This window comes from Harpia harpyja, chromosome 19, assembly GCF_026419915.1.
Source record: "Harpia harpyja isolate bHarHar1 chromosome 19, bHarHar1 primary haplotype, whole genome shotgun sequence".
NCBI classification, from domain to species: domain Eukaryota; kingdom Metazoa; phylum Chordata; class Aves; order Accipitriformes; family Accipitridae; genus Harpia; species Harpia harpyja.
In genome coordinates, this window is record NC_068958.1 from 9,641,938 (window position 1) to 9,651,773 (window position 9,836).

A 9,836-nucleotide genomic window follows, 5' to 3' on the forward strand; every position below is an offset into this window, starting at 1 on the left:
GTGTGAATTAGAGATACTTGCACCGAAGACAGACACGGGGTCTTAGGTGTTGGATTAAACACATTAAGAAATACACTGACTGTGTTTTGCCGCTGCTGAGATCCATGTAAACCCAAATTCTGTCTTTCCTAACTTGAAAGGGAAGCACTTTGAGCCCTGAGGTTTAAGTTAAGATTGGGAACCAGAAGAGCGGAGTATGAGAAAGCCAGGGGAAATAAAGCAAGTAATAATCTATTTCACCTATGGAATCACTCATCCGCCTGTCCTACTAAAGGCAGAAGGGACCAGCCCATGCCCAGCACCTCCTGCCCACCCCAGCAGCCACCCCCCTCCCCGCGTCCCCCTCCTCACAAGTGAGCAGAGAGTGCGAGATTGGGAAAAGTTAAGGAAACACACTGCTGAGTTCATCTTTGGTTTTGTTTTCCTTAGGACAAAGCAACTTTCTTGCGAGAGGACAGTTGCGCAGGTCAGGGATGGGACAGGGGAGATGGAGAAGATCGCAGATGGGAGGGTGGCAGGGGAGAGGCGAGGAGCACCCACAGTACCACCGGCACCAGCATCTGCTGCCTTCTGGTAGGAAGTGACTCCAGCTAAAGGGGAAATCCTCCCTGTCTCTTTAAGGCATCCTAGGACATGGAAACTTTGTACTTTCAGGGAATCTCCTTGCCAAAAGAACTGTAAAACATGTCTTCCTCCCCCCCCCCCCCCCCCCCGTTTCTCTTTCTGACTTGTTTTCTTTTTTTTTAAGGGCATTTCCATTTTCTATGACTTCCTTCAGAGCAAAGATGGATGTGGCGACATTTATAAGGGTTTGTAACCCTCCGAAAAGTATCCAATTTCACGACAACTTCACTGCACTTTATCACTAAAGCGGGGAGAGGGCGGGAGGCAGAGGGAGAGGGAGCGAACGCGGAGGGGAAAGGACCCAAATTCATGATGGGCTCATAAAATTTAAATAAGAAAAGTGCAATATTCCTCATTATTGTTGAGCTCAGACAGCTTAGACTGGTAGCTGCTTGGAGTACTAAATGATTTTATAGGGCTATTTGACCTTACAATCATTTGTGTTACACTTGCCATTTCTAAGGGGAGACAAAAATACTCAACACATCCTCTAGCTGCAGTGCTAGTCCCAGCCCTAGCTGAGTGTCGAGGGGTTGGGAACTTTATAAACTCATTTGATTCATTTGAGGTTTCACAATAGCCAAAAGTTCCTTTATAGCTTTTTGGAAACCACATGCTAAAACTGCATCTAAAAAGGTAACAGTGAAGTACACTAAAGAGCTAATAAAACTAAGGAAATCGTATAGGGACCCTAGATAGGCATTTCTTTGCAGCCACACACTAGACAAATACATTTCTTTTCATACATAAATACAAGCTACTTTCAAATGCTGTCTTCGCAGTTTTCCAACCTGAAAATTAGGTAAAAGCCCACCGTAAGAGCTCTCTCTCCTCTCTGCATCTTAACCCGCACACACAGAAATAAAGAAAGTACCCAGGATACTGCCATTTCCCTATGCAAAAGTTTACATAACTTTTTCTGTGAGCATATACTTTCAGGCAGTTTGCCGAGCTCCGGTATTTCACCAAACATATAGCTAATAAACGCAGCCGAGCGTGTTTACACATGCACTCACATACATATGTATGTTGCAAGGCACTCACGCACATTTAAATGTACACACACACACTATACACACGCACGCCTACAGCTGGCCGTTCCGCTGGCTCCAGAAACGTAAAAGGGATGCTGCAGCCACAGGCACGACGAAGTACCTACCTGCAATGACAGCCGGAGATCTCTGTCCTCCTTCAGCTTTCAGCCACACTTGCAAAGTGAAGGCATCTCGGGGCAGCTCAATATCTGCCTTCAGCCGCAGCTGATCACCTTGTCCACTGAAATAGAGCGCCCTGCTCGGGGTGAGGGACTCCTCGTCGTCCTTTACCTCCCGCTGTTGCCTCCTGCGGGGGACATGCCCAGGCTCCAGCCCAGCAGTGGAGCGCCTTCCTCGGGCTAACCTGGTGGCACAGGTGCCCGGGGCAGTGTAGAGGAGCTGGCGGCTGTGCCTGGTGTCCCTTCTTGCCCTGCGGGAGCGCTCGTCCATCCCACATTCGGGTCCACTGGCTAGGGCTGTACAGAGAAGCGCAAGAGGCAGCAGCAAACTCCAGAGCTGCATTTCCAATCTTCCCCCCCCTTCTCCCCTGCAAATCCTCCCGATCTGCCAGCTTTGGGCTCCTCCTTGCCTTGACTTTCTTCTCTTGTTCACCCTTCTTGGTATTTGCTCTTTTTATAACCCTTCTCAGTTGCTTTTTCTTTTCTTTTTTTCTTTTTCTTTCTTTTTCCTGCTTATAGATTTTTTTTTTCCTTAAAACAAATAAAAATAAAATAAATCAAAACTCCTTCTTGGTTGAAATGTATTTCTCTGTTCTTCCTTCTCTATCTGTCTTCTTCTCCTCTATTCCTCCACAGCTGGAATTCCTCTCTCTTCTTTTCTCTGCTGGATTTTCTTCCCTTTATTTTTTTCTTCTTAAAAAAAACACACACACACTCTCTCACACACACAAAACAAAACAAAACAAAAAAAACCAAAACACCCCCCCCCAGCTTTCTCCAAGACTCAGACCCACTGATTTCCCTCCCCCCAAAAGATGCTCTAATCTATTTATTTTTTTGGCCTCCTTTATAACATAAGCCACAACCCCCTCCTTCCCCCCCAACCTCCCCCCCTCCCTTCTTCTCCACAAAATGAAAGAAAAGAGAAAAAGCCCCTCAGAAGATGAGTAAACAAGAATATGCTAATCTACTCTAGGGTGCTCCACCTTCCCAATTGAATGATTCCCATTAAAACTGCAGGGATCATGACTAATCAATCAGCTTGAAGGAGCAGATAGCTCCAGAGGTTCAAACACTTTTGCTGTTTTCTTTCCCCCCCCTTCTTTTTCTCTCTTCCTCTTTCCCCCTATCACTTTCCCCCCTCTTATTTATTTTTTAAAGACAATCAAGATGAATGGATCAATGTGACAAAAATCCTGCACCCCCTTTTTTGCAATCTCCCCAGCTTTCTTCCTCAGTCCAGTCCAAAACACACATTCCTATTTTTTTTTCTTGGCAAAAGAGAAAGCTATTTCTCCTCTCAGACTCCCCGTTGCACTTTGCTGGTAAACCTTATGCTCCTCTGCAGCACATAAAGAGTCTTGAAACTTGAGTCTCAGATATTTTTTAATTGCTTTCTTTCTTTCTCTCTTTTTCACTCTCTCTCTCTTTTTCTAATTCTTTCTTTTCCTCTTATTATTTTCTTAAAGTTATGCAATCAGCCAGGCTCCCCCTTTTGTGGTCCCCCTCAGTGCAGTTGTGTGCAGCTAATCCAAATGTTGCATCAAAGGTCCCCATCGAATCATCAGGAACTAAAAGGAGAGAAGCTTTTTGAAGAGCATTTGCCTTCCAGAAGCTGTAGCAACAGAGCAGGATTTGGCTTTTGAATGCTCCAAAGACTCCTGTTTTTTTTAAATAATAATAAAAAAAATTATTAATTTTATTGGTGGATTGAGTCAAAAAATCCTCTCTCAATATTGCTAATTTTTCAGTCTAAGGAATTCAGCTCCCCTGGTTTCCTTGGCTTAGTTGTAGCCACAGGTAAGATTCTGGCTGCTTGCTGGTTTGTAGATCTCTGTTTCTGAGCTGGGACGTTTCTTTTTTTTCTCCTTTCTTTTTTTTTTTTTTTAAATATTTTTTTCACTCTTGAAAGATCTCAAAAGCTCCCCCTGATGGCAACAAAAAGGATTTTTCTAAGTACTTAATAAGTGGAAATGACTTAGCAGTAGCACACTGAATCTATGGGCCACTATTCTACTCAGAAGAAGTCCAGCAGAACCAAGTTAAATTGCACCAAATTCAGTCACAAACCCAGTAACCCACATCATCCTCTTCTTCCATCTCAAAATTAACGACTATCACACCTTACTTTCCTATAAACTTTTAACAGCAATCATGCAAGAGAGTTTTCCTGGGACTGTAATTTTTCTGCTTTTGCAGATTACCCTATTAGTATGAGTTTGTTGTGACTACTTACACTTAAAATACACATGATAAAATTAATGAAAGTAAATTTTTCAATGAGAAAGAGTTGTTGCATGCTTGCAAGGCTTCCGAGAGATGTTTTTTCAGTTTCTTACTAATTTGCAAGCACTTAAGAATGTACAATTGGCATTTTCAGAGATGTTGGATATATCTGTGACGTCCCACCAGACGTCAACGAGAACTACAGCTGACCAGCCCCTCTCTAACCATACAGACCTTCCCTCCACAACAGCTCTACTTACAAGAAAGACACAAAATACTGGCAAAATCTCTGAAGTTTTTAATAGAAGACCTCAAAGCAATTAAGCCTCTCAACAACCAAGAGGAAATTGTTAGCTAAGAAACAAACTATACCACGGTATGTATAAACTCCCATAAATGTCCCAAAGAACTCGGAGGGATGCAAAAAAGACACTTATGCATACGTGCCTGCTCGGCAGAAACAATTTAAGATCAGAGCTACAGTACTGCACTTTGCTATTCTAATTTAACACACAGAGGACAGTGCAAATCAAACAAAAAATTCAAAAATTTAAAGTGAACCTGTTCAACTTCAAAGAAGAGCTAAACCAGGAAGAGTCCTGCTGCTGGGGACAGTGCTTTCTCCACTTGACAACTCCCCCAAAGTCCCTGGGAACTTTGCCCACATCAAGTCTGGAAGAGCAGGCTCTTTAACTTAAATAATGCAGGTTCCAGTTTTCCCAGTGGAAAAAACTAATTCTGTGAAATCACAGTGTTTCTTTGGGACATTATGATTTGGCTGAAATCATCAAAGAAAATTAGTGAAACATTTCAATTTGATGGCACTGCACCATTTCATTTTGAACGTATTTGACCTTCTGTCTCTTACAATATTACTGGCAAAAGAAAGGGCTTCACTGTGACCAAAATGCAACACTTCAATGCATCAGACGGCAAATCCAGTAAGAAATTCTGGGGTATTCTTGCTACAAAGGAAAGGCCCAAAGCTCATCTTTCTGCACTCACAGTAGACAGAGAAAGTAGGAAAAGACGGAATTTACCTCTGCAGCATGAATTACATGTTCAATCAGTTTTATTTCTAAGACAGGGCAAAAGCATAAAGAAAACGTGATACATAAACTCTTGAGTCCCAAATGATAAAGAACAGAGAGTGGAAGAGATGTGATTTTAGGAATAAGTGAGTAAATCTGGGATTCCTTAAGTCTGTGGGTCAGATCTAACTTCCCTGACAACAGATGAAATTCTACCCTGCACAGATGGACATTTATTCTCTGCTTAAGCCAGTACTTAAGTGATGTACTGGCCTTCTGGCAGAGGGGTTTCTACCCAAGGAGAATAATCCTCCTGTTGAACTCAAGTGGAGTATTCTCCTAAGTGAAGGGAGCAGGATATTGTCCTGCATCTAGAGGTATTTTCACAAGAAAAAGGAAAAAAGCACCAAACCCTAGATACACATATAGAGACAAGAATTAAAATAGATATTTATGATATTATGCCAAAAAAATAGCATTGAGCTACATGCTGTATGCAGTCATTATAAGTAGAAATACTCAGCAGGAATCTTAGCTGAAGCTGCCAATAACTCCCAGGTTCAAGACTAGAGCTGAGTGAATAAATCATAACAAATAATGGTTTTGTCAAATTTTGACTTTTTTTTCCCTCCCATTTGCAAGCAGACTGCAAAACCTCTCAAACATGTTTGAAATTATATGCCCATTTCTTCTTCATATTTAGTATTTCTCTAAGGCCAATTAACACACAATTTACTGTAATGTACACATTTCCACATTTGTTCTGTGTTAATTAGGCAAGGAAGTCACACAGCATTATTTTTGGCTCCCTGGGGTCAGGTTTAATCACTCATGATATAGTAAAATTACTAATTTTACATATGATGGCAGATTCCACCGCTTGAAACTCTCCTTGTGAAAAGCAGTGTAGGCTCTTCAAATTACTCACATGAAGGTCAATTAAAAAAAATGTTTCTTGAAAGTCGAGCTGAAAAGTCTGCCAGTTACAGCTGAATCGAGGCCCTACTATTTTGGGCAAGTATTTGTACATATTTGTCCTCACTGTGCACAACTCCATCAATCACAGCAGAGGTTTGCATGGTTTTTACCCCTCACCGACATCCCAATCAAGTCTCTCCGAACTTGGCTTGGGTTGAGGATCGCTGAAATGCGATCCAACAGCTACTCTGTTCAGAATCAGACAGGGCCCAGACACCAGATTTTAATGCAACGTGTTGGATTCAGGGAATATTTTATGCAATCAACAATGGTATGATAGGAATCACGCTGCCTCCACAGAATAGCAAGGAATGAAACCCAGAGAGCCGAGAATAGCTTCAAAGAAAACGGGATTTGGGCATTCTGGGTTGCGAATCCCATAAAGTCCAGCACCTCCTAGGAGATAGAGCGAGCCGCTCGCTTGGTGTCACAATGGTGAGACAGGGGTTGCATTAGGTGGAACAGCTCCTCGTGAGCCCAAGAAAACGCAGAAATCCTAATAACTGAAAAACCAACAATAAAAAAATGTCAAACATGTTCTGTCTTGGAAAAGATTTAACAGAAGACCTAATTTGGACTCAGTGTAAATTTGCCAGTTTTTTAAAAGTTTTCTCTATCTGTCCTTCCTCCTCCTATTTTAAAAAGGATGAACGATTAAAAGTCTTTGTGCTGCCTTTACTGTCACACTCCATACTAGTAACAATCCTGATTTTAAGGGTCCTTTATAACTATTGCCTGCATACTCATAACTCCATACAACTACGCTGGTTTGAGCAGAAATCAGAACACCAGTATTACACTGCCTTTATTAGTGGATAAGAGACTTTTCTACTGCTGGTCCCGCAGTTGTCCCATATGTAAAATACACACCATGTTAATTTACCTCAATAAAACAGCTTCATGTCAATTTGAAATATATCATTTAATCCAGAAAAGTTTACTGAACAATTAAGAAGTGCAATAAATGACAATCACGACTAAACATATAATTGATGACTTTATGAATGTATCAGTAATTTTATACGGTAATTTGCAGTCAGTGGCTATAAATTCAAACCTGGCATACCACTCTTTTTTGCCCTGCAGAGAGCTGTATTTCCTAACAATACGGATGCCTGTTTGTCTGGAATTTGGTTACTTTATCCTTCAAATTTCTCTTATGAAATATCGTATTTCCAGAAAAGTTACATATTCTTTGTATTTTTTCCACCACATTCTTGAAATACATTCTTGGGGGTGGGGCAATAATCTCTACTCTACTCTACAACATTGTGGTGAGAGCAAAAAGACACAGGAGATGATGTAAGCAATGGGTCACATTCTTCCTCTTCAATTAAACCATGTAAGTGCTGATTAATTCAGTGGGTCTATTTTAATTTGGACTGCGTACTGTAATTCTGGGTGCTCAGAATGGACTGCCCGTATGAAATCCTTGCTCAGGCACGAAGAGGAGAACAACCATGGACCTCACCTACGTGGTGCCCAGTCCCCACTCCAAGGCCACGTCCCTGTGACCCAAGACACACACATGAGGATGCCCAAGGCTTATGTGAGCAGCCCCGGTGGGTCCCACGGGGCGACTTTGGGGTCAGGCCCTTTACCTCTCGCTTCTGCAGGGCCACATCCCGATACGGGAGAGCACCACACAGGCAAAGGAGGCAGGTTCCTAAACCAGCAGACTGATGGGGGCAGCAAAATCACAGCCTAAAGCAAAAGATACCGAGCGGAGGAAGGACCTCCTGGGTCTCAGCAAGCGCCCACAGCACCATGCCCAGCCAGCCCCACACCACTGGGGTGGCTGAGGGGCTCCCCTGCGCATCCCTGGCAGGAGGGAGCTCCCAGCACCCTCCCCAGGCCCTCCTGGCATCGCCCCTGGATCGAAAACCCTGCTCGGAGACCCCTGCCCCTTTTGGACACGTTTAAAAACCCCAACAAGAACACAAAAACTCTTTGCCCCACTTTCCCCTCTCATTTAAGGAGACTGAAATGATGCCTATTTTAAAAGTCTGTTTGCCCAGAGATTTAAGATCCTCAGATGAAACCAGCATGCTGAAACCCCGAACTGCAGAACGCTATTTTTAGCTCTTCTGCACTTCTTGCCCAATGAGGAATTTCTGAGGGGCCAAGAGGAGGAACTATCAAATGTTGCTCCTGAAAAAAGAGGTAAAACCCAGGAAAGTGCACAGAGAGATACCCTGACTTTCCCGAATGCAAGATGCGTTATCGGGGTCCCAAACCATCTCACCTAAAGGTTATATGTCCTCCAGTATTTCTGGGGTTGGGTCAAACGCCAGGGAAGAGAATTAGACCTGGCTGGGAAAGAAAGGGGAACAAGACAAGCAGTCAACTGACCAGAAAGGGAAAACTGCCTTGTGATTTGCATCTCCTAGTGATTTGCAGATACTGGTAGCTGGTTTGTGACCTGCAGGAGGAGGACTGCACAGGGCCATTGCTTTATTCACCCCTGAGCATCTTCAGTTTGTTCGGGCTGCCTCGCTGCAGTCTGTAACTCAAGAGAGCTGTATCCATGACAGGACCCACAAGCCCACCCTGACATCCACCGAAGCCACCTCAAATCCACCCCCAGGATGCACAGAGGTACTCAGACTTCCCAAAACAGCCAAGACTAAATTGGGAGGCGACAGGGGAGGAGAAAAGACTGTTTTCACTGAACCAAAGACTTATCGGACAGCACTAGACAGTCAAACAACTCTAAGACAGAAAAGACGGGGGCTCACTTACTACACAAGGGTCCCCTGCCTTTGTAAACATATGGTACATTAGCAGACATGTTCCACCCAGAGAGGCATGTATCCACAACACAAAACACACCACTGCAGTTGCTGTTACTTAGTCACCACCCCACTGGCAAGTCTCAGCCGAGAGGTCAAGGACTGGGTGAGCTCTGGAGCCTAAACTATCCTCTTAGACCTACTAATGTTTTCCCCACAAGATAAATAGCATGCATGGGTGCAGAGAGGGGAGGGAGGCTGCCTTGGAAAGGCATATGGGGCCTCTGCTAGCTGGGTACCTGTTCAGAAGATACATGGGAGGTCATCAGTCTTCCAGTGCTCTGCTCTGACATTTTCCTCTAGCCATACATCACTTTTAAAACATTAAAGAGAGAGAGGTCATTATCAGCTGTCCTGGAGGAGGAACGCAGCAGAAGCAGCGGGGCAGCTCTCCAGCCCCACACACCAGGGTGGGCTCCCTTGGGCAGGGTGGCAACGGCCGCTGGAGAAGAGGTGGGTCCAGGAGGTGGGGATGGAGAAGAGGGCTCTGCTTGCTGCTCTCTCAGCTCCCCTGAGGTGTAGTCAGCACATTGTGGTACTATATCAGCAGAGCCACACAAGCTGCTCTGAAAGCCAGAAGGAAAGTCTGGTGCTGGCACGTAAATATGTATGGGGAGAGACAAGGAGCAGGACGCAGACAGACAGATGGAAATACATGGCTCAGGAATAATCTAGCAAATTCAAACATATCAGGCCATGTTTTGGTATTCACATGCATCATCTACAGAAAGTTTAACATACCCAAATGTTTTTCCTAAACTAAATTTCTGCTCCAATGCCAGTACTAACAGGATTAACAGGAGAAACCTGTCGTGTCTTGCTATTGAAGAAGATAATCAAGCAAATGATAAACAAATTGATCAAGAGAAAGACACTGTGTGTCATTCTGCAGCAAGAAAGCCAAAAGACAGAATTCAGGGGAAAAGCTGCTCTCTGCATTTGAGAGCTATTCCCAGTGAAATGGGATTTCCC

General features: G+C 43.8%; 1 protein-coding gene across 1 annotated transcript in view; it reads right to left on the bottom strand.

Annotated features, from left to right (window-relative positions):
- PAPPA (pappalysin 1) overlaps nt 1-2,634 on the bottom strand; it is a 183,458-nt gene extending 180,824 nt beyond the window's left edge. Inside the window, exon 1 of the mRNA XM_052815534.1 lies at nt 1,784-2,634. Coding sequence (XP_052671494.1) covers nt 1,784-2,180 — 397 coding nt within the window. The 5' untranslated portion in view covers nt 2,181-2,634. The remainder of the gene's footprint in view (nt 1-1,783) is intronic.
- Between the last annotated feature and the right edge of the window lie 7,202 nt (nt 2,635-9,836).